At 32.1% G+C, this 23,643-nt stretch overlaps 12 protein-coding genes and 2 non-coding genes across 14 annotated transcripts; 10 read left to right on the top strand and 4 right to left on the bottom strand.

The window, feature by feature from the left end:
* Positions 1 to 499: 499 nt before the first annotated feature.
* DFA_00588 (uncharacterized protein) lies at positions 500 to 2,079 on the top strand (the record flags this gene model as incomplete). Its single annotated transcript, XM_004358518.1, has 5 exons — positions 500 to 630; positions 723 to 815; positions 905 to 1,001; positions 1,106 to 1,328; positions 1,481 to 2,079. 5 exons carry the CDS (start codon positions 500 to 502, stop codon positions 2,077 to 2,079), a joined length of 1,143 nt encoding a protein of 380 aa, XP_004358575.1.
* Positions 2,080 to 2,776: 697 nt separating this feature from the next.
* On the top strand, positions 2,777 to 7,553 carry DFA_00587 (uncharacterized protein; the record flags this gene model as incomplete). The annotated part of the gene is made up of 14 exons (XM_004358517.1): positions 2,777 to 2,804; positions 2,948 to 2,978; positions 3,094 to 3,181; positions 3,268 to 4,011; positions 4,282 to 4,327; positions 4,711 to 4,807; positions 4,877 to 4,966; positions 5,071 to 5,164; positions 5,234 to 5,733; positions 5,804 to 6,016; positions 6,053 to 6,137; positions 6,207 to 6,346; positions 6,494 to 6,611; positions 6,690 to 7,553. The coding sequence occupies 14 exons, from the start codon at positions 2,777 to 2,779 to the stop codon at positions 7,551 to 7,553; spliced, it is 3,138 nt and encodes a 1,045-aa protein (XP_004358574.1).
* Positions 7,554 to 7,942: 389 nt separating this feature from the next.
* On the bottom strand, positions 7,943 to 9,162 carry mcfN (mitochondrial substrate carrier family protein; the record flags this gene model as incomplete). Its single annotated transcript, XM_004358516.1, has 2 exons — positions 7,943 to 8,488; positions 8,788 to 9,162. The coding sequence occupies 2 exons, from the start codon at positions 9,160 to 9,162 to the stop codon at positions 7,943 to 7,945; spliced, it is 921 nt and encodes a 306-aa protein (XP_004358573.1).
* A 741-nt stretch (positions 9,163 to 9,903) lies between these two features.
* On the top strand, positions 9,904 to 10,824 carry ctnB (countin2; the record flags this gene model as incomplete). The annotated part of the gene is made up of 2 exons (XM_004358515.1): positions 9,904 to 10,123; positions 10,238 to 10,824. The coding sequence occupies 2 exons, from the start codon at positions 9,904 to 9,906 to the stop codon at positions 10,822 to 10,824; spliced, it is 807 nt and encodes a 268-aa protein (XP_004358572.1).
* A 245-nt stretch (positions 10,825 to 11,069) lies between these two features.
* DFA_00584 (putative transcription coactivator) lies at positions 11,070 to 11,865 on the top strand (the record flags this gene model as incomplete). The annotated part of the gene is made up of 2 exons (XM_004358514.1): positions 11,070 to 11,393; positions 11,470 to 11,865. The coding sequence occupies 2 exons, from the start codon at positions 11,070 to 11,072 to the stop codon at positions 11,863 to 11,865; spliced, it is 720 nt and encodes a 239-aa protein (XP_004358571.1).
* An 89-nt stretch (positions 11,866 to 11,954) lies between these two features.
* DFA_00583 (microtubule interacting and transport domain-containing protein) lies at positions 11,955 to 13,208 on the bottom strand (the record flags this gene model as incomplete). Its single annotated transcript, XM_004358513.1, has 4 exons — positions 11,955 to 12,176; positions 12,255 to 12,612; positions 12,693 to 12,996; positions 13,070 to 13,208. 4 exons carry the CDS (start codon positions 13,206 to 13,208, stop codon positions 11,955 to 11,957), a joined length of 1,023 nt encoding a protein of 340 aa, XP_004358570.1.
* Positions 13,209 to 13,288: 80 nt separating this feature from the next.
* Positions 13,289 to 13,384, top strand: DFA_00582 (uncharacterized protein; the record flags this gene model as incomplete). The annotated part of the gene is made up of 1 exon (XM_004358512.1): positions 13,289 to 13,384. One exon carries the CDS (start codon positions 13,289 to 13,291, stop codon positions 13,382 to 13,384), a length of 96 nt encoding a protein of 31 aa, XP_004358569.1.
* Positions 13,385 to 13,446: 62 nt separating this feature from the next.
* On the bottom strand, positions 13,447 to 14,131 carry nat5 (N-acetyltransferase; the record flags this gene model as incomplete). The annotated part of the gene is made up of 3 exons (XM_004358511.1): positions 13,447 to 13,799; positions 13,882 to 13,972; positions 14,054 to 14,131. 3 exons carry the CDS (start codon positions 14,129 to 14,131, stop codon positions 13,447 to 13,449), a joined length of 522 nt encoding a protein of 173 aa, XP_004358568.1.
* A 409-nt stretch (positions 14,132 to 14,540) lies between these two features.
* Positions 14,541 to 17,808, top strand: DFA_00579 (uncharacterized protein; the record flags this gene model as incomplete). Its single annotated transcript, XM_004358510.1, has 4 exons — positions 14,541 to 14,745; positions 14,844 to 16,223; positions 16,304 to 16,894; positions 17,747 to 17,808. 4 exons carry the CDS (start codon positions 14,541 to 14,543, stop codon positions 17,806 to 17,808), a joined length of 2,238 nt encoding a protein of 745 aa, XP_004358567.1.
* Positions 17,187 to 17,256, bottom strand: DFA_00580. The gene has a single exon. It is a non-coding gene; the product is annotated as a tRNA-Cys (tRNA).
* A 131-nt stretch (positions 17,809 to 17,939) lies between the features above and the next one.
* DFA_00577 (uncharacterized protein) lies at positions 17,940 to 19,800 on the top strand (the record flags this gene model as incomplete). The annotated part of the gene is made up of 5 exons (XM_004358509.1): positions 17,940 to 17,970; positions 18,422 to 18,501; positions 18,540 to 18,594; positions 18,791 to 18,890; positions 19,788 to 19,800. 5 exons carry the CDS (start codon positions 17,940 to 17,942, stop codon positions 19,798 to 19,800), a joined length of 279 nt encoding a protein of 92 aa, XP_004358566.1.
* On the top strand, positions 18,697 to 18,768 carry DFA_00578. The gene has a single exon. It is a non-coding gene; the product is annotated as a tRNA-Cys (tRNA).
* A 70-nt stretch (positions 19,801 to 19,870) lies between the features above and the next one.
* DFA_00576 (uncharacterized protein) lies at positions 19,871 to 21,631 on the top strand (the record flags this gene model as incomplete). The annotated part of the gene is made up of 1 exon (XM_004358508.1): positions 19,871 to 21,631. One exon carries the CDS (start codon positions 19,871 to 19,873, stop codon positions 21,629 to 21,631), a length of 1,761 nt encoding a protein of 586 aa, XP_004358565.1.
* Positions 21,632 to 21,937: 306 nt separating this feature from the next.
* On the top strand, positions 21,938 to 23,622 carry DFA_00575 (patatin family protein; the record flags this gene model as incomplete). Its single annotated transcript, XM_004358507.1, has 4 exons — positions 21,938 to 22,099; positions 22,190 to 22,280; positions 22,305 to 23,071; positions 23,293 to 23,622. The coding sequence occupies 4 exons, from the start codon at positions 21,938 to 21,940 to the stop codon at positions 23,620 to 23,622; spliced, it is 1,350 nt and encodes a 449-aa protein (XP_004358564.1).
* Between the last annotated feature and the right edge of the window lie 21 nt (positions 23,623 to 23,643).

Genomic DNA, 23,643 nt, shown 5'->3' with positions numbered 1-23,643 from the left:
AACCCAAGTAAACAATACCAATACCAACAACAACAATACACCCTCATCTGATCATACGCTAATAATAATAATAATAGAATGAAGTAATAATTCTCGATAAATCATGAATCGAAGAACGATACAACAAGATACAAGAACATCACTAGTATGACCGGCAAGACTGACAAAGATAGATAGACAGATCACCTTTAACCATCAAAAGAGGGTGCACCATGGTAAAGTAATATTGATGCTAACACATTGGTTGATTTCAATGGTTGATCACTATTGTGATTTTAAATCTCTATTTTAACTCTCTCTTTTATTCTTTTAATCTTAATTTACAGATACATGGTTTGTTGTCCGCGGTAAAACCAAATGAGGGATGTCTCCCTATATTTAGATTGGGTGTTAAAGGTTAACACCCACAATCTTTTTTTTTTTTGGATCTTCAAAGGGGTTTTTCAACGAAAAAAAAAAGTTTCATTATTCATTTCAAATATATACTTTGTACAATTTCATGGCAATTATTAATCATTTAAATATATTGGTCATTGGTGGATGTTTTTTACTACTACTTCAATTTGCCACTGCTCAAGAAACTTGCGTCAATAGATTTCAACGTTTTTGTGTCACTGAAGGTGATAGTTGGTATGTATCCCCAACAAACATACATATACATTAACTCCATTATTATTATTAATTAATTAATTAATTAATTAATTTGTTCTATATATATATAGCAAGCCAGTTTATGGTGAATCCACTTATTATTGTGTAGATGGAACCTATTGTAATGAGTTAAACTATAAGTGTGAAAAATCAAGTGATGAAGGGTTTGTATAAATAAATACTCGCAGATGGATAGATATATGATTAAATATTAATCTACTTTTGTTTTTTTTTCTTTCTAAAACCAATATAGTGAAGTTTGTTCAAGTACTGGTACTATTATTCCTTGTAAAGAATGGCTTAATTGTTTGGATGGAATTTGTGTTGAAACTGGTTATGCAAACGTTGGTGTAAGTACAAGTATAATTAAATAGATAAATAGTATCAAAGGTTATCCATATAATTTATAAATTAATATAATAATCTTTTTCTTTTATTTATTTATTTTATGTAGGAAAAATGTACTGAAGACTATCAGTGTAATGATGTTAAACTACGTTGTGCTAGTAATGGTCAATGTCAAAACATCGATACTGAGTGTTCGTCATCCAAAGAATGCTCCTATTTCAACTATTGTGGTGGATCAGTTTGCAAACCAAGAGTAGAAAATGGACAACCTTGTGCTTCACTTTTAGGTTTAGATGCTCCCTGTTTACCCAACTCTATTTGTAACAAGGGTATGTATAGTCTATATATATATATATATATATGGACAGTCAGTCCTCACAGCGGATCACTTTTTGGTTCATTCATAAATATATTAATACTGATATTGTTTTTTCTTCTTCTTCTTCTTCTTCTTCTTCTTCTTCTTCTTCTTGTACAATAGATATAGGCATATGTATTCCAAATTACTCACTTCAATTAGATGCTAATTGTTCAACTTCCATTGCTTGCGATGTTTCACAAGGTCTGGAATGTGATGGTGACTCTGATTCATGTGGCTATGCCAACTTTACCAAGACATTGACTCCATCAAATATTAACTGTACTTTTGAGGACTGCGGCGAAATAGAAGAGATGTGTTTATGCACAGAAGACCGATACACGGGATTCTGCCATCCAAAAGATCCACTCACCGAGTCCCAAATCAAGAAGTGTGGAAGTTCAACCAAAGAATTTTCTGATTGTGTCGCCAAACATGAATGTGCTTACGAGCACGCTGATACCACACCATCTTCATGTCATTTGACCCACTGTGCTTCATCTTTCTGTGCAATGAAACTTAATTGTGATTGGGACTTTAACTCTCAAACATTTGGTAAAGGTTGTTCCGGTGCTGCCCTTCTTGAATACCAAGCAACCTGTCAACACCTTGGTTATTCAACTGGAGGTTCACCATCTCTCACTATTCCATCTTTATTGATGTTGTTGTTATTTATTGCCACTACTACTACTACTACTACTACTACTATTTTATCATTTTAATTTGTTCAATGTATATTATAATACCATCAATCAATCAATCAATCAATCAATCAATCAATCATAAATTAAAGAGTATACTCTTTTATCATTCCAAAAATAAATAAATATTATTAATTGAAACAAAAACCATCCCTATTTCAAGGTATTAATTTAATAAACAATAATATTAACTTGGTTTCACATTCATTTTTTGTACATAGGAGGAGGACCCTTGACAGAACAGATCAAGACAATATAAATGATGTATCAATTTAAATTCATTGTACTGTCTTGATCAATCTGTTTGTTCTTGTATCAATATTAGTTGAGGGAAAATAGCTGGGGTAAAACCTTTGGCAAAAGATCATAAAACACAGAATTGTGACAAGATGACATCTCCAAAGATCTTAAAAAATTCCCGTGAAAATCCATTGTTGTTGACCACGTCTGCATGGATATTTTTTTAATTCAACCAAGCCCATGGACCACGTCTAGAAATGGTTTCTGATTTTAAAAAAAAGAGATGCTCCTTCATTGTCGAAAACTCTTGGTTTCTCTTTGTTTGTTGTTGTTAGTTTTTTCATTCATTTCTATTTCTACACTTATTTTTATTATTATAGATTTAAAAAATGAAATTTATTTGTTCTAGTTGTTGTTGTGATTGGTAGTTTTCTACTAGTTGATCAATCGGTCACTGCTCAAAGCTGTAGTACTAAAGATGTCTGTGTGCAAGAAGGACAAAATTGGTATGTAACGTTACGTTCATATGATACCAAAAATTTAATCACATACCAACAAAATCCTTTTGTTAAAAATATTTTACCAATTGTAGCGCAACTGTCAGTGGAATCTATTTTCAATGTGTTGATAATACATTTTGTATTAATAGTACCTGCCAACCCTCAAAACCCGCAAAATATGTATACATACAAACGGAAAGAAAGAAAGAAAGAAAGAAAGACACAGTATAGTTGGTAGAATATATATATATATATTAACCCATTTTATTTTTCTTTAATTATTTGTTTTAAAAAGTTCACTTTGTGATAGCAATAAAGAATGCCAATCTTGGCTCGATTGTACAGATGGAGTTTGTAAAGAATCAGATTATGCTGATGTTGGTGTAAGTAATAAATGAATTTATTTAAAAATGATGGAAATAATAATAATATTAAAAATAATTTCTTTTCTATTTTTTTATTTATTTAGGAAGCCTGTACTTTTGATTACCAATGTACTAATGATTTGGTTTGTTCAAATGGAATATGCAAAGCTAGTTTAACTACATGTCAATCACCATCAGATTGTTCATTTTCAAATTACTGTAGTAGCACGTCTAAAGTTTGTATACCAAGACTAAACAATGGAGACCTTTGTACCGATGACGAATCATGTCCTGCCCACTCTCTCTGTAACATCAAGTGTATCGCCAAATTCAGTTTGGAACACGGTGCCTTGTGCAATGATGACCTTTTGTGTGATATTTCACAGGGACTCGAATGTGACAATGGTGCATGCGCCTATACCAATTTGACCAAGACTCTTACTCCCTCGTCGAGAAATTGTAGTAATAGTAATACTGATTGCTATAATGGTCAAGAGACATGTATTTGTTCCACCGGTGTGGATGAATACACAGGTTTTTGTTTCGCTACAAGTCCACTCACCAAGTCCCAAATCCTCTCATGCGGCAGCTCAAAGAAAAATTTCTATGATTGTCTAACAGACAAATCTTGCCTATACTATTACAATCAAGATGTACCAAAATCCTGTCAACTTCAAAAATGTGGTGCCCTGTTCTGTGATTGCAAACGTCAGTGCTCTTGGGAATACGATACCGACTCGCAAGGAAAGAATTGTGGTGGACAATCTGTTTCATCGCACCAAGGAACTTGTCAATACCTTGGTTACTCAATCTCATCTTCTCTCTCTTCTAATTCATTGATTTCAATGGTATTTATTATTACCATCGTTATATCGATCTTGTTTATTTAAAAAAAAAAACATTGATTAATTAAATAATTAAATAAACAAAGATGATCATATGTAGTACGTGCGATCGATGATTATTTATTTGAAAACACAAGCAAACCCATATGACTCGATTTAGAAGTATTTTCTTCCCTCCTACTACCACTACTACTACTACATGTTCCATCACAATCAAAATAATCAGTAAAACAATGTAGGTGTGGTTGTCAGTCAATGGATTATTTATTTTAGCGTCAAAAAAAAAACGACAATGATAATACGAATGGTGTGAGTGTGAGTGTGTAGTCAGTCAGTCACACCAACCAAATCAGGTTCGACTTTATTTGATTGATCTAAATTTATGCGATGACACAATCAATGATATTATCATTGTTTGATGAGATATATATAAATAGACAAATAAATATGGGTGTTTGAACTAATAATACCATCTCTGATTCTATTTGGACTAATTCAATGGATTGATTGGATTAGGTAATATCATCTACTATATTGAGTCAATCAAATCATGGTTGATTGAACGATAAATATATATATATATATTTATTGATTGTTTAATTGATTGATGTACAAAAGTTTTATATCAATTGTTCATTGTTTTATCCATTTAATTATTTCAAAAAAAAATGCTATTGTTTAAAAATAATTTATTTATTATAGTTTTTGTCATTAGTTTTTTCCTAATCTATCATTCTGTTGATGGCGAAGGTTGTGAAAGTACTAGTCAAAGAATATGCTCCAGAAATGGAGAAACTTGGTATGTATATAAAGACATGATTATTTTTAGTTTGGTCTTTTAATTTATTTTACATTTCAATATTTATAGCAATTCAGTTTATGGAGAATCTTCTTTTAAATGCGTGGATGGTTCATTTTGTAATAAATTAAAGATTTGTGAAGCTCAAAAAAAGGAAGGGTTTGTATTTTCTAAAGAAATAGAGAGAGAGAGATAGAGAAATTAAGTAAACAGTTTTGTAGGTATTTTATTAACATGTATCAATTTTGATTAATTATGAATAGTGAATCTTGTGATAAATATCAAGATCGTCAATGTTTAGATTGGCTTTCTTGTGTCAATGGAACTTGTATTGAAGAACATTATGCTGCATTGGGTGTATGTATTTAGAAAAACTATTAACAAAAAAATAACTATCTATATTTATATTAATATTTCAATTTAAAGGAATCATGCAAGACATCTGAACAATGTTATAGAGGAACTTGTTTTAATGGAAAATGTCTCAAACCCAATTGTAATGTAAATGATGATTGTGATTATTTTAGTTATTGTAGCTATAAAAATGACGAGGATATTTGTAGACCAAGATTAGAGGATGGAACTACCTGCAACCAAAAACATGACATTTGTATGCCCCATTCTATCTGTGGTTTCGATTCCAAGTGTATCCCTAAATACTCGCTTGGTTTGAATAGAAATTGCACTGACCAAGAAGAGTGCGATGTCTCTCAAGGACTTAGATGTTCTAGTTTAGATGGTGCTTGCGTCTACCGTAACCTTACCTTCACTCCTACTTCCCCCTCTTTCAACTGTTCCGCATCTCATTGCGATAATCAGGAAGAAGATTGCGTATGTTCAGAAAGAGGAGATACTGGTCATTGTTTGCCAAGATATGAATTTACCAAGGCTCAAATCCTATCATGTGGTAGTCAAACCAAATCACTGTACAAATGTCTTACCGATCATGAATGCCTATTCAATTCGGACAACACCCCAAATTCCTGTCAATTAAAGCACTGTGGTCGTCAATTTTGTGGCTATTATAGAGAGTGCAAATGGAAATACAATAGAAATTATATTGGCACCAACTGTGCCAACGCGGCCATTGATTATTACCAAGGTGTATGCAAACATCTTGGCTATTCTATTCAAAGTTCATCCTCCTCTCTCTCTATTCCATCAATATTCATTACAATCTTCATTTTATCATCCTTGTTTCTTTAAAAAGTAAATTAAATAATAAAATAATAAATAAATGAATAGAGTAAAGATTTATTCATTGAAAATTGAAAAGAACCACTCGGTGTATGTCGATTCTGACCATAATCAAAAAATCTACTTGTGTGGTGTCTTTTTTTTGTTTATTGAATAAAGCCCTTGTCGAGGACCCTCCCTCATCATGTGATTATTTTTAAAGACATACAGAATGAATCATAGAATATTATTATATATCTGTCTAACTATTATATTTTTATCAACCTCTACTACTTGTGTTTATTCACAATTGACACAGTGTACCTCTTCAAATCAAAAATGTATCGAAGTGGGACAGAGTTGGTACGTAGGTCACGCGAATATTATTATTAATATTATTAGATAGATTAGATGAATCATTCAAATCATTTACTAATTCAATTTTTTAAAAAGTAAACTAATCCCTGGTACAGTGGTAACATGTATAAATGGATCATTTTGTAATTCTAGTAGTTTATGTCAACCTGCTATTACATCTGGTGGATCATGTTCAACTACCAATGAATGTCAAGGTTGGCTTGAATGTTTAGGTGGAATTTGTGTTGAAGCTGATTATGGACAATTTCAAGTATGTATTGATACATACAACAGAATACCTCATGTGTGTTTAATATATTAAACCTCTCTCTTTCTTTCTTTTTTCTAGGATAATTGTACTGAAGATTATCAATGTACAGGAAATTTAGCATGTATGCATGGAAAATGTGGTAATCCAAATCCAACTTGTACATCTGATTATCAATGTCAATACTCTGATTATTGTGTCAATGGAACATGTATTTCACGTATCAAAGATGGAGAAAGTTGTGTTACCGATAACTCTTGTCTCGAACAATCGACATGTAACTTTAAAACCTGTATACCACGTTACTCTGTCGCCCTGAACCAACCATGTTATCATCTTAGCTACTCTTGTGATGTTTCAAAGGGACTCGTTTGTAGTAATAGTGTTTGTGTCCTCTCCAACTTGACAAAAACATTAACTCCTTCAAATATCAACTGCTCGTCTACTCAATGCTTCAATTCACTCGATAATTATGAACAATGTGTTTGTAAAGAGGGTACTACCAATACTGGTGAATGCTATCCAAGATACCCAACTACCAAACATCAAATACTTTTATGTGGATCACGTCAAAAAGCATTGTACAAGTGTCTTGCCGATAACCAATGTTATTTTGGTACTGCCGATACCATTTCATCATGTCAAATGAAATATTGTTCAAAGGAATATTGTGAATCTAAATCTACCTGTTTATGGGGATATGATGTTGGTAGAGTTGATCCTGGGTGTGGTGGAAACACTGCCTTTGATAGTCTCCAACAAACTTGTCAATATCTTGGTTATTCCGTCATTCCAAATGATCTATCTTCATCCGATTCTTCTTCTTTAGACTCTTCTGATTCATCAACTTCTACTCCATCTCATTCACATATTATTTCCATTTCATTGATTCCAACTTTCATTTTCACTATTTTATTAGTAGTAGTATCCATCTTTCAAAAGTAATAAATAAAATATTAATAAAAATAATGGTATATATAATGGTCATTGTGTTTGATCATTCCCTCATAAGGAAGCAATAGTTGGGTTTGTAGGTACAAGTTGATGGTATGTCTCTTCAACAATATTAAGGTTATTTATTGAAGAGAGATGTTAATCACTGCTATGGTAGACTATCTGGCTTACTTTTTAGCTGGAGTAATTCCTCGACGCAAAATGGTTGTTGTGTGAAAAAAAAATTTTTTTTTTGGGGGGAAAATTTTCAAAAGTATTCATTACCATTTATCTCTACTACTTTATCTACAGATAATAGTAATAAATAATAGTTATAACAACAATATTAAGGTTATTTATTGAAGAGAGATGTTAATCACTGCTATGGTAGACCATCTGGCTTACTTTTTAGCTGGAGTAATTCCTAAGATTTGTTTTAAGCCATCGTAAATGAAAAATTGTCCGGCGGTAAGAGTACCGACCATAAAGCATCTTGTACCGACTCCGAGGAACAAACCAGAGACACCGAGACGTCTCATGATGTTACCAATAGCCTTGGTGACACCACCGTCGGTCTTTTCTTTGTTGATTAGGGAGAGGACGGTATCGGCTGGTTGAGAGACGATAGCGGCAACAACACCAGATACGATACCAGAACCAAGAGAGACGGTCAACTTTTGGCTGTCAGTCATGGATTCCTTTGGAGTTCCGTTCTTGGCCAAATAAGTGTAGACAGATTCGGCAGTGAATTCAAAGACGGCAAACTTGGCCATGGTGTATGGAACTTGCTTCAAAAGAATAGGTGGGAGACCCTTGTAGAGACCCATGACACCTTCACTCTTGACAATCTTTCCAAGAGCTTCGACTGGAGTCTTGGCAAATGATGGTTCAGCTACCAAACGAATTCTAACAGCTTCATTTGGGCAAAGTGCAAGATCTGCAATAGTCTATAAAAAATAGAAATAGTAAAGTAAATTAATATTAATCCTTTGTTGTATATATCTATATGCATATATATTTCATCATCATCATCATCATCCATAAATTAAACCATCCATCCATCCATCCATCATATATCTTGTTGAAAAATCAGAGTTTGTCACAGTGCTTGTTGTGTTCTCGATTTTTTTTTTTTTCTTTGTCAGATCATCCTCTTGTTTTTTTTTTCGCTCAAACAAGAGTGAGTGATCTCATCTGATGATGAAATATAGATATACTGTATGCTTCCTTCTTTCTATATACATACTTCAGCAGTAGCAGAAGCAGCCAACCAAATTGGGATTCTGAATTGAATGGCATTTTCTGGACCGACGGCTTCAGCGTACTTCTTCTTGAAGAGTTCGTAGAAACCAAACTTGAGGAAACCTTGGAGGGCATAACCAACGGCAGTTGGACCAAGACCTTGGAGCAACATCATTGGACCTTCCTTGGAGGCGATGGTGGAGAAGGCGTTGAACATACCAGTGTAGGCACCTGGGTTGGTTTGGAGACGAGTCTTGACGACATCGAGTGGTACTACAGCACTATGAGTGATGGAGCAACCCAAAGCACCAGCAACTCCGTACTTGAAAAAGAGACCCATGCTGAGTGGTGGGGATTGAGCAGAAGCGTCACCGGCCATTTCTATATATATCTGTTGATAGTTACTAAACTAAATGTATAATTATACAAAAAATAATGTAATATATCACAAGTGATAAAAGACTATAAAAAAGGTAGGGAAAAAACTCTTCCCAATATCCATCGAATGCACCTGCAGCACAGCACCAACGGTGTGAACGAGGAGAGAAAAAAAAAATACTAAAAAAAAAAAAAAAAAAAAAACAAATCTATCTCATCATGACGATTTTCTTCACCTGGTTTGGGTTCCACATGAATTACCTTTTATTGATCTGCAGTACCAATCAATAACGATCATTCGTACACAGTCTACTTATTTTCATTAATTAATTTTTTAATATACGGAAATGATAATACACCTTTAAAATTTTAAGTGATAAGATGTACAGATATAAGAGTAGAGAGCACTATAAAGTGCGATAGAACAGGTGAGCGATCATTATTATTACTTTTTTTTTTACATTCACTTAAAAAAAAAATCTTTTCAAGAACTTGAGTTCCGACCACAAGATATTTGTTTGTACGATTGAAGGTACATTTGACGGGCTCGGCGGTACTTGGCAAAGATAGAAAAAGGAGATAATCAATGGTTTTTGGGGTCAAAACGCTATCCTTCCCACCTCTTTATCTCTATTTTTCTTTTTTTTTCTTTCAATGGAGAAACCATTCATAAAAAGGAGTAGTTCCAAGCTTGGCAGTTGTTATTATTATTTCAATTTAAAAAAAAGAGATAGATAGAGAAATGAATATTTCAAAAACCATTTTATTATCAATTATATTTGCCATTTTATTATTCAATGCTGGTAATAATGTTTTGGCCAACAACAATGATAGACAAGTAGTAGCAAGATTTGGAGCTGATACAGTAGATGTAAAATCTGAAGGTGCTCCATTTACCACTTGTAACGATTGTGTTAGTATTATGACTGATACAATTGATGATCTTATTGGTATCCTTATGAGTATGTATAATAATAATAATAATAATAATACACATGGAAATACAAATACCAATTTTGGAAATATTAATTATTTCCTTTTTTTTTTCAAATTTCTTTTTTCTAATCTAATTTTAGATTCAGGAGTAATGGCATCATGTAATGATTTATGTTCAAGATTATCAAATCATTATGAAAATATTGCATGTATGTTGACATGTGTATATTTTGGACTGGAAGAGTTTAGCAATTTGGTACTAGATGCAGATCCTGATCCCATTTTCATGTGTGAAGTTATTGATGTCTGTCCAGTTAAAATGACCGCCGCTGGAAACATTACAAACTTTGATATCGTTCCATCTAGTGGACCAGTCGGAACCACCTTTTACGCCAACATCAACTATACCATCACCAGTGAGATTGGTACCGGTCAAATCGTAGCCAACCTCTACGACACTAACAATTTGGGCTTTGGTTTCTACAATCTCTTGGTCGACACTGCACCAGGTGACTATTATGTCTCTTTTCCATTCCAATCTCAACCATCCGAGATGGAACCATTCAACCCTGGTAGTTTTTTGATCAGTGTAGGTCTCTGTGAAGGTTTCTGTGGTAGTATTCATAAATACACTATCATCCTTTCAGTTGTCAACGATAATTTTACCATCTCTTCAAATACTACAACAAATCAAATTGGTCATACAATCTATGATCTTTCAATGTAAAAGAGTAAAAGAGTAAAATAAAATAAAATAAATAGTATATATTAAAAAAAAATCTCAAAGTCATTCAAAGAGAGGAACGAATAGTTTACGTCATCTATACAGTCGTCGGGGGTGGGTGTAGGGTTTTTAAAATATAAATTGTCTCACTCCAAAAAAAACATTTATTATAGTAACATTTATTTATTTCATTCATTCATTTTCGTTTTATCTCTATTCTACAAATATATATATAAATAAATTAAAACATGTCAAGAGCAATTGTTATAGGTAATCTATCTATCTATCTATCTATCTATCATCTATTCGAATCAATTCATTCATACTTATTTACATTTATTGTAGGAGGAACAGGAGCAACTGGTAAAGAATTGATTAAAGAATTAATCAAATCATCAAAGATATCACATATTACATCATTGGTTAGAAGAAAAGATGAATCTGTTGAAAGTGATAAACTCGATCAGGTGGTCATTGATTTTGAAAGAATGAGTGATCATCAAGATTCATTCAAAGGTAATAATGTTGCTTTTTGTTGTCTTGGTACAACTAGAAAACAAGCTGGTTCTGCTGTATGTACAAACATAAAAACATAAAAGAATAATATATATATATTAATACTTTTTTTACTCTTCTTTTTCTTTTTAGGAAAACTTTGAACATATAGAATTAGGATATTCATCAGAATTTAGTAAATTGGCAAAACAAGAAAATGTAGATTCAATGCATTTACTTACATCTGGTGGTGCCAATGCAAATAGTTGGTTTTTGTATATGAGAGTAAAAGGACAAATTGAAGAAGCAATGAAAAAGGATCAATTCAATCACCTATCTGTCTATCGTCCAGGAATGTTGGATCGTGGTCAATCTGATCGTATGGTTGAAAAGATTTTAGTTCATATTTTACCAACGATTCATGTCAATGTAGTTGCAAAAGGAATGTTGAAAAATTATTTAAATCAATTAGATAATCCTCCAACACCAATCCCTTCATTTAATATTATTGGTCATCGTGATTTATTTAATCTTGCCAAACAACTTTAAAAAAAAAAAAAAAATTGTAAATAAATAAATATAATATAAAATATACAAAAACCTCTACTCTCTCTCTCTCTCTCTCTTTTGTCCATCATTTATTGAGATTTAAAAATATCTATAGTAGTTTCCAAACAACTTTTAAAATCCAAATCATGATTACCTATACAAAACTTTGTTAGAGGTTTTTGATAGATATCCAAACCTCTACCCAATTTAATTGTAATTCCATTATTCACAATATCAATCGATCTATCATGAATTGTATTTGAAAAATTATATTCAAAAAATATATTATGATTTATCAAACTTTCCTTTAACTAAGATATAGAACAAAAATATAAGTAATTATAATTATATCTATCAAATTTTTTGTTTTGTCTCTTTCTCTCTCTTACAGATTTAAAATTTGAAATAACTTCTTGTTCATGTTGAGAAGATTCCAATGAAGTAATTAATTTAATTTGAATTGGTTTTCCTTGATGATTTTGATTTCTCTTTAGAATTAATTCACATAGTCTGACAAAATTATCACATTGATGACGTGCTCTAATATATGGATCTTGAATAATAAATCTTGTTCCACCAACTAAATATCTACCAAATAATGTATCATATGAACAATTTGTTTGTCCATATTGAATTGTTATTGATTCCATGTGAATCTTATTATTATTTGGTTGTTTTACCATCGTTGGTGAAGAAGTAGTAGGAGGTATAGGTAATTGAGGTGCATTTGGAAAATATGGTGTTTCTCTTTATAAAAAATAAAAAGATAGATATTAATATTAATTCAACTTGTATTAAAATATATATGATTTATATTGATTTCATACATAAAAGGAGCAGAGGGTTTAATAGGAGATATTTTATCACCTGGTAAAGATGTTGGTACACTTGGTAATATTAAACTTGCATCATTATTATTGATTGGTGGAAATGGTGAATTGATTGGTACACTTGGTAAAGATAATCCTCCACCACCGCCACCAGCAGCAGTTGATATACACCCATTATTACAAGATTCACCAATAGTACCACCTTTCTTATTTGCAATCAACATTTTAAGTTGTTCACATCTATCCATATATTCATTCATTTTAAGTTTCAAAGGTCCTCTAATCTTTTCATTCTTTTCAACTAAAAGCAAACAACTATGTTAGTATATAATATAATATATGACTGTACTACAGGACTCTAAATATCTTTATACTTTTTAAAGCAGAAACAAAACCTTCTAAACCTGTTAGATAAAGTCTTAGAGCTTCTTGATAATTGCCATTTCGATCGTTCAATGTTGCTTGTTGAACCAATTGATATGATTGTCTAAGTAAGTTTGATGCGTCTCCCATCTCTCTCCTTTATCTCCTTTATCTCTAATCTAATCTATCTCTAACAATGTATTGAATAACAATGAAAAAAAAGAAAAGAAATGGGATATACTCAAAGACGTCTCTCTCAAAATAATGAGTACAAAAAAGAATCCTATCTTTTAAAGAAAATTTGTCCTTGTGGTAAACAAACCTAAATTAAATACTTTTAATTTACTTTCTTTTATTTCCTATCTATCTATTTATTTACTTTCTACATCTATAGATCAACATCAGAAGGATAAACAGGATGAGGTAAAGGTATGATTGATTTCTTTTCAACATCTCTTTTTAGTGCCTTTCTCATGTCTAGAGCATCTTCTTGACCTGAATAATAACCAATGACAGTCCTATAGACTGTATAACCAAACTTTTTGTACATATTGATTGCAAGGGTATTTGATTTTCTAACAAACAAATCGACAAAGTAACCATCGTAGATTGATTCCGATACCTCTTCCAATACCTTCATCAATTTATCGGCTAGACCTATTCTTCTATATTCTGGTGCAACTGTCACTGCTGTAACATGTCCATGCCAATTCTCTCCTTTACCTTCTGCTTTTCCTAACACTGAGAAAGTAAAAGTAAAGTAAGAGTTAGTAGAGAGATCAATGAATACTTTGAAACTCTAGTTGTTTTGTATTGTACATACTATATCCCATTGGTCTACCATTTACATCTTCAGCTATTGATAACATTGATGGCCAATGTGATATATATTGAAAGTAAAATGGTAAATAATACTAAAAGATAATAATAAGAGTAATCAGTATTGGTGTCAGTATCTGTAGAATCATAGTTGTCTGTCTCTCTCTCTCTCTTACAGTCTCTGTTAAATAATCTAAATTTATATTATTAAATCTAAATAAATCATCACATTCAAATCTTCTAACTGATGTCATTCTTCTCTTCTTGAAAGTATAAGTATATAAGTATATATAGTTTATAGTATAATCTATATACTTTTCAAAAGATCTTTTGAACCTCAATCATATGACATGATTTTTAAAAAATCAAATAAATAAAGTAATATATTTTTAAGTGTACATGATCGAGATCATGTAGTGTAACTCGTATCTTTCTTTCAATAAATATCATCACTACAACTACTATAACAAAGATTTTGTTGATCTTTATAACTTGCTGCTGCTCTTTTTGTTCAATCATTGAAGAGACAGTAAAAAAATTCGATGAATTCTCAAGATTCTCATTTATTAATAAATACCAATTTCTTTTTTAGAGTAACCATCAGGCCAACCCCCACCCTTTTGGTTCATTTCATATTATTTCAGTAGAGAGATAATTTATTGAATGAAAAAAGTAAATAACATTAATAGTAATAATAATAAGATGAGATCATTATTTAAATGTAAAGCACCAAATGGATATGGAGAAGAAGAATCATACTATTCAGAGAATACATGGGGTGAAGCTTTAAATAGACAACAAACTATAACAACTTCTGTAGCAACCAAACCAAATGATATCTTTTTAAATGCTGTTGATCAAAAGTCAAGTATGTAAAAAAAGAAAGAGATTATAAAGATATATGTATATCTATCTATTCTATTCTATTCTATTATCATCATACTTATTCTTATTTACTTTTTATAGAGGAAAAATTACAAGTGAAATTATCAATTAAAGAATGGAATGATTTAATTAAAGAGAAGGCAAAATTGGCAGAATCATTGTATTCTATAAACTCGGCAAGTTATGTTGGATTTGCAGAGTTTTCATGTATAGAGTTACAATGTCAATTTGATATATTTGTATTTCAACATAATCAAACTGTACCTTTACTCCCATCATCGATGGCATTAAAGAGTAGTAGTATAATGTATACTGAACACATTAAAGATCAACCAAGTAAATTGGATCAAATGTCAAGTGTCGGTGTAGAGAATAGTGCACTCCAATTCTTCCCAGAACGTCCAGGACGTTATCAAGTTAATTTGGATGTATTCTCTAATTATTTGACACCTAAAAAGAATGGTTTTGGTTTCTCTACTCCAAAATCTACTACAAACAACCTAACCATCAATGTACCAAAAGAAGTCCAAATTAAAATTGATCCATCATCCAACCAAGAAGAAGAGATATTCAATGATAGTGGTAGTCGTGTAACAAAAGCAATTTCAAATTTCCCTCCAACCAATTATGTTAAAATTCAATGGACCGATTTAGAATCAAAAATTGATGAAAGTAGTAGCGGTAGTAATGTATCTCCTCCACCTCTTCTTTCTTCTTCATCTGCTCAACCCGTTGCATCCCAAAAACCAATCATTGAAGCAACAAAAGCAACAGTACAACAATATACACTTTGTTCAGTTGGTGAAGGTGTCGTCATTGTAACCAATAGTATCAAATATTCAATGGTATCTGGTAGTTTATCAAGTTTTGAAGTGGTAGTTGGTAACATTCTACGAGTACAATCGGTCGATGGAAATAATATAAAGAAATGGGATTGTACTCCTATTGGTCCATCCTCTACATCGACCGAGAATCTTTTAAAGATTCTATTAAATAGTCCAGTTGAAAGTGATTACATTTTAACAGTGGTATCTGAAATCCCAATGGATAGAACTAGTGGTCAAATCACTCTACCAAGTGTACGTTGTAGAGGTAGTGAAATTAGTCGTGAAAAGGGGTTCCTTGTAGTTGAATCTACTGCCAATGTAGAGGTTGAACAAACTACTCGTGAATCACTCACTCTGATTGACAAGTCTGAAATCCCAGGTGCTCTTACCGATATGACTTCTGGTCCAATCCTACTCGCATACAAGTTCTTGGATCCACACTATCGACTATGTATGACGATTACCAAACATTCAGATCTTCAAGTATTGGTTGCTTTTTGTGAAAGTGCTCATTTCATTGCTACCCTTTCCTCTGAAGGTTCTCTATTAAAGAAATTAATCTTTAAAATTAGAAATACTCAACAACAATATATTAGAATTTCTATAGATCATGAATTTGAAATTTGGTCAACTAGTAAGTCAAAAAAAAAAAAAAGAAACAAAGAAAAAAAGAAAAATACTAATCTATTTATTTATTTCTATTTATTTTTTTAGTTGTTGGAACAAATGCAGTAAAACCAGCATTGGATGAAAATGGTACAATTATGATTCCATTGAATAAATCAAGAGGTAGTGAAAAAGGAGTACAAAAAGCATTTACAGTTGAATTGGTTTATAAACATCGTCGTGATTTGGAATTACATGGTACTGGTGGAAATGTACAAGTTTGTTTTCCACAGATTGATATTCCAATCAGTAATCTTTGTGTGTCTCTTTATCTACCAAAGACATTTAAATATGGTCAATGTAAAGGTAATATTAAAGAGGTTGGTTATTATCCACAAGGTCAACCAATCAAAGAAGACTCTAAAAACGAACAAACCGCCAAACCAAGAAGAGCCATGCCACAAATGCAAATTCAACAACAACAAACCCAATTCATGTCAAATGCTATGCCACTTTTCGATGGTGGTCTTACTTTGGGTGGCGGTGGTGGTGGAGCAGAGAGGGAAAAGGAAACGGCTGGATTAAAACCAGTTATTGTGAATATCCCAACTACAGGTATTTTACTTAGATTCCATCAACTCTTGGTATTGTCTACTCCTATCGATATTACTACTAAATATTCTCCAAACAAGGGTGGTTGTTTGTGTTGGGGTGCTAAACAATAATCATAAATATTAAAGATAAAAATAAATTACATTTTTTAAAAAAAAACAAGGAAAAAAAAGCTGAAGTTTCGTATCTCTGAGTTGGGATCATGAATTTATTATTATTTAAAAATCTTTGTAGAAATAATAATAATAATAATAATAATAAATAAATAAAAAGTGTAAAATAAAATTATATATTAAATTAGAATATATATTTATATATGATTTTATTTGACAAAGTTTCTAACCCATTCTTTTTTCTCTTTTTTAAAATTAATGATGATTGGAGTTGAATTGGAGAACTTGTGACCAAAGGATTTGCAGTCCTCTACTCTACCACAGAGCTAATAGTCCATTTCGAGCTGTGTCAAAAATACTAAAATTGAGCTGTGCCAAAAATACCAAATTTTTTTCCTGTTCTCTCTTAATAAAGAGAAAAAAGAATGGGTTAGAAACTTTCTTCTGGGGCCCAATCAAATTTTTTTTTTTTTTTTAAAGTAATTCTTTTCCTGTTCTCTCCTAGAATAGTACTCAGAAGTTACAAAGTTTTATTAATTATACATTTTAATTGAATTCAAGAAGAATTAAAGTTAATTTGTTCTGGGGGTTTGTCCATGTCTATGATACATGTTTTATGGACATTGATCATGTATCTTATTGTATAGTGTCAAGCATGTTGGATTGTTTTGGATTGTTGCTTGTTCTAAAAATAAATTGGTTAAAGATATCGCTATTTTTTTTTTTTTTTTTTTTTTTCTCAGCACTATTGGCTGTAATATTGTGTTATATAATTATTCAATGTTATTATTATCTAGTAAATTATTATTAATATTATTATTGATAGATGAAGAGAGAGTAGAAGAAGATGAAGGTGTTGACGCAAATATGGCACCCATCTACTTCTAATTTTAGTACCATACTTGCGTTGAAACCTTAAGCCTTGGGTGCATCCAAGACCGACTGCCGCTCTCAACTCTCGCGCCGATTTACTCCCCATTGTGGACACTCGTCTTAACGTGTTGCATATTGTATTTGAGATGTCAGATGGCTTTCTATCGCGACGGCCCAGTAGGTCCTCAACTAACTTCCCGTTACTTGTTGCAGTCTGGCTACCTAGTTGTGGAAATTTTTTTTTTAAAGTAATTCTTTTCCTGTTCTCTCCTATCGGGAAGAGTAGTCTCAGAAGTTACAAAGTTTTATTAATTATACTTTTTAATTGACCAGCAAGAAATAAAGATTATCTCAAGAAGAATTAAAGTTAATTTGTTCTGGGGGTTTGTCCATGTCTATGATACATGTTTTATGGACATTGATCATGTATCTTATTGTATAGTGTCAAGCATGTTGGATTGTTTTGGATTGTTGCTTGTTCTAAAGATAAATTGGTTAAGATATCGCTTTTTTTTTTTTTTTTTTTTTTTTCCTCAGCACTATAGGCTGTAATATTGTGTTATATAATTATTCTATGTTATTATTATTATTTAGTAAATTATTATATTATTAATATTCTTATTGATAGATGAAGAGAGAGAAAAAGATGATGAAGGTGTTGAGGAGGATGAAAAGAATGAGGTTGAGGTGATCGATTATAGATGTAGTGTACGCAGAGTCTTGTACCTCTCTAAATGACTAGGTAGTGCGATCTTGTAGACAGTAGGATGGTTGTAGTTGGAGGAGAATCGAAGGATGATAGTTTGTATTCGTTCTGTAATCGTATGTATTACTGATTCATCGGTAGTTGTGGAAAATTTTGCTGAAATATGCAATTTTAGAATTTTTGACACAGTTCAAAATGGACTATTAGCTCAGTGGTAGAGTAGAGGACTGCAAATCCTTTGGTCACAAGTTCAATCCTTGTATAGTCCTTTTTGATGTTTTTTTGCATGAGGTGACGGGCATTTCCCTGAATCTCTACGTCCATGGCTACCAGTATATCCAAGTTTCATCGATTTTGTTCAAATCCTCATAGGCAAAACCCCATCATCAATGTACCTGACCCTTTTCATGAGGCGGAGCGCTGAGGGCTTTTTTTTTTTGCATTCCTGAATCTCTGCGCCTGTGGCTACCAATATCTCCAAAGCTTCACCAATTTCTCATAGGCAAAACCCTATCATCAAGTTCTTTTTGTGGTTTTGTGAGTTCAATCATATTGATAATTTTTATTTCTTATCTGTGTAAAACCCAAACAGAACAAAATATTTTTATGTTCTATCAGAGATTGATGTTATTCCTGTTGTCTACAATCAATTTCAAGCTCATTCTTGATCAAAAAGTTTCCCCAAAAGGATACCAACTATGAATATAAATGCCAAACTTCCTCTTTTTTTTTTAAGCTGAGACTAGATCAAAACAATGAAACAACACTGGATAAAATTATAAATATCAAAGGATAATTTATCCTAGAGACCCTAACCAGGGTCATTATTCTATTTTTTTACCTTTAAATTCAAGGAAAAACTGAAATACCAGTGAAGATAACCCTCACAAGGTCTTATTCATCTTTGCCAATGGAATAGTGAAGATTGAATGGAATGAAATATCATCATCAGCTGAAAAAAAAAATCCTCCGACTTGGAACAATCTTTAGATTTCTTTCAACGCCTGTCGATTAAAAGGTATCCAGTTGTTTTAGTGTTAAAAAACTAATAGAGCGCCGAGCTGCATCCATCGAACCCTTCGACCATTCCATGACGTCCTCTTAAAACCCATCAACGTTTTGCGCTAGATATTTGTAAAAACTTTTCAATCCATAGAGTGCCTAGATATTTTTTTTTTATTCCATTCGTTTGTCGTTTTTTTCACGTCAAACAAACAAATTTCTGTTAATTTTAATCATTCTTGTCAAGTTTTGTATATATATATGTAGAGATAAATCAGTTTTTTAGTATAATTCATTAAATAATAATAATAATAGAGATAAATATATATATAGATACAAATATATTTACTTTTTCACGCACAAAAAAAAATGTATAAACAAATTTTAATTTTAATTTCAATCATCCTAACTATAACATACGGACAAAAAGTAATCCATTTCAATACAGCATCAGATTGTTTCCAAGGATGTGATTTTAATGATGGATCAGTATGGATTGGAGGAGTATCACCAAACAATAACAACTATCAATACATTGCATCGATCGATTACTCCAAGTCTAAAAACAAGTACTCTCAAAAGATTGATAGTTTTGTTAATTTGCAACTTGGCGGTTTGATCATTATTGGTAGTCCAGCCACCTCTGTCTATTTCACCTTGTTTGCCGATAGTGATATCAGTGGTTCCACTTTGATTGGTGGTAATGTCACTTTTACCGTTTCCGACGGTGGAGGTTTTGGTGCCGACAATTTGACCCTTGCCAACCAAGCCACTCTCGCTCTCGATTCAGACTGTAATGCTTTGATCAGTACTGGTGTCTTTGAAGCTGGTTCTCTCTACACTCAAGACATTTTGGGTAGTTTTGACTCTCAACTCGGATCCTCCTTTGAAGGTACCTTCCAAGTCGCCAATCAAACCACCGTCTACTTGTATGGTAAAAACTACATTGGTGGTACTTTTAGTGTACTCGGTGAAACCAAGATTGAAAATGCCGATATCTACACTCAAGCCTATTTCTATGACCTCGAAGTCACCAGCCTCGTCCAAGTCACCCCCAACAGTGGTCTCTTTGTCACCTATGACTTGATTGCTCAAAACATCTATGTCGACAGTCAAGGTCTCCTCGCCACCAACCAATACCAAACCTTCCCAGAAGATGGTTCACCCATCGTTGTCAATGTCGGTTTCATCTGGAATAATCAAGGTAGTACCGTCACTTTTGGTCAAGCCGATGTCATCACCATCAATCAAATCAACTCTCTTGGTTCAGTTCAATTCCTTGGTGACTCTGTTGTTACCGTTCAATCTCAATCAAACTTTACCCTCTTTTATTTAAATACTGTCAATAACGCCGATGGTACAACTGCCATTTTCAACCTCAACAACACTTCCATCGAAACCATCGTACCATACACTTCATCATCTGCTGAAACTTTGGTTCTCATTAGTTATACTGGTGAAAACAATCAATTGGGTTCTACTGGTATTAATTCATTGGTCAATACTACTGTTGTCGTCAATCCCGACTCTGTCTTGACTCTTAACAATTCTCAAGTTAGTTTTGCTCAAAATTCCACCATTTCTCTTTTACCAGTTTCAACTGTCATTATCGCTGGTTCACAAGTTACCGTTGAAAACATTACCGTTGAAGAAGCTACCCTTAACGTTGCCGACAGTAATTTAGATGGTACCGTTTCCATTGTTGATGGAGGTCGTCTCCTTTTCAATGTTTCCACAACCACCTCTTCAGTTTATCTTTCTGGTGAATCCAAAGCCTATTTAGCCGCTCCATTTACCATTAATGGTGGTCTCTACCTCGTAGACTCTTCATCTGCCGATATTTACATCGATCAATTGTCACTCATCACTAGCACCGTTTCCGTTCAAATCCAAGGTCTCATTAGTCTCGACACATACTCTCAATTGACCGTCACCGTTCCAAATGCCAACGACCTTGTCCTTGGAAAGACCTATTACCTCGCACTCAGTCATTCACCAATCACCATCGACGTCAACAATCAAGTCACCCTTACCAACTCTCTCCCAAGTAAAATCGTTCCACAATTTGCTACCACTACTATTGATTATGTCAATTATTTAACTCTTACAGTTATTTATATTCAAAATTAAATATATAAATAAATTAAATTAAAAATAAATATATAATATATAAATATAATTCGACTCTAAAACCACAAAAAAACAAATATCTAAAAAAAAAGATCCAAAGACAAGTCAAGTCCCCTGCAAAGGGCATCATCCTCATCTTTTTTTTTTTTTTGTGATCATTTCATTTTCAAACAGAGATATATCTGTAGATAGAGATAACAGAGAGAGAGAGAGATGGATAATCAACAAAAAAAGAAGAAAACAAAACTAAAAATATTACTATCATTGGATGGTGGAGGAATAAGAGGATTGATAACAATCTATTTTATGAGATATTTAGAAAAGGTATTGGGTATTGATATTACAACCAAAGCATCAATGATTTGTGGTACTAGTACAGGAGGAATCATAGCCTTTGGTAAATTGGAAAGACTAACAAATCAACAATTGGAAGATTTATATGTTGGTATGGGTAAAGAAATTATGAAAGTAAGAATAAATATAAAAAGATAAAAGACTCTTTCCTCTTTACTTTACTTTTACTTTTACTTATTTCTTTTTTTATATCTTTTTTTTTAGTTTTCATGTCAAAATTTAATTAAAGATCAATCAGTATGTAATACAACGGAATATACAAAACAATTGGGAAAATATTTCAAGGCTGGTACAAGTATACTGCAATTTCACAATCAAGAGACAATGGCATTTGTGACGACTAGTATCAAAGAAGACGAGTCATCATCAAACTATGAACCTTTTATTCTTAGTAATTATTGTAACCCCAAGAGAAAGATTGCACCAAAAGGCAAGTTTGATATCAATGTGGTGGATGCTCTTCGTGCCACATCGGCCATTCCAATGCTCTTTCAACTACCACGTTCAAACGGCTACGAGTTTTTCGATGGTGGACTCAGTCATAATAATCCAACCGAATTATTATACAAAGAAGCTAATCAAATGTTTGAACAAGATAATGATACTCTTTATTTAATTATTTCTTTTGGTACTGGATACATTAAAAAGAAAAAAACAAATAATATTAAAAAGGATGGTGCAGATTCATCATCAACAATGACTTCATCTACTTCATCAACTGAATCATCAACATCTGAAAATCAACAATTGGATCAAATGTTGAATCAATTAGAAATTGATGAATCGGCAATTGTAGAACAAGAACAGGAACAGACGGTAAAGAAATTAAAGCCAGGAGAAAAGATTAAAAATTTCTTTCAAAAGATTGATAATGTGATTGAAGAGTATGCACGTACAGCCAAATCATTTGTTTCCATTGTAAAGACACTTAGTCGTGTAAGTGACTCTCATAGAGCACACAAAAGAAACAAAGAAATGTTGGCTGATCGTGACAATGTACTCTATCTTCGTTTCAACCCTCAAATTTCAAATCAAATCTTGTTAAATGATTGTTCAGAACCTGCTCTCAAACAAATGCAAGGTGATGTACAAACATATATCGAATTGGAAAAAACAAAACAAAAAATAGATCTTTTATTATCTACTTTAAAAGATTTTAATATAATTGAATCAAATTAAAAATAAATTAATCAATTAATAATAATTTATTATTAAATTAGTAATAATTTGTAATACACATACATAATAATACATACATACATTGGGAGAGGGGTTGATTTTTGATTTTTTTTTTAATTATTTGTTAGTTTGAAAATGGAAATAATGATGAATTGGATCATAGTCTATTTCAAGAAATACAATCAATAGGTTGTCCATTAGAATACTATATTCATGAAAATAATCAAGATCATTTATTAGCAAAAACTAACCTTGAAAAGCGCGTTAAAGAAAACTTTGGTCATGTTAATATTGGAATCCTTAGATATCAATTATACAACATTCTATTAAAATATTTAGAGAAATATAATATTCAAATTGTATTTGATAAATCAATGATTGATATTCAACAACAACATCAACAAAAAGGCTTAAACAATAATAATAATAATATGTTATGTGTAAAATTTACATGGTAGATTGGTAATTGGAGCGGATGG

This window comes from Cavenderia fasciculata (genome assembly GCF_000203815.1).
Source record: "Cavenderia fasciculata unplaced genomic scaffold Scf_Dfasci-F-a-25c12.r2-5, whole genome shotgun sequence".
NCBI lineage: Eukaryota > Evosea > Eumycetozoa > Acytosteliales > Cavenderiaceae > Cavenderia > Cavenderia fasciculata.
Note: the sequence above shows the minus strand (reverse complement) of the source record. Positions and strands in the feature narration are given on the sequence as shown.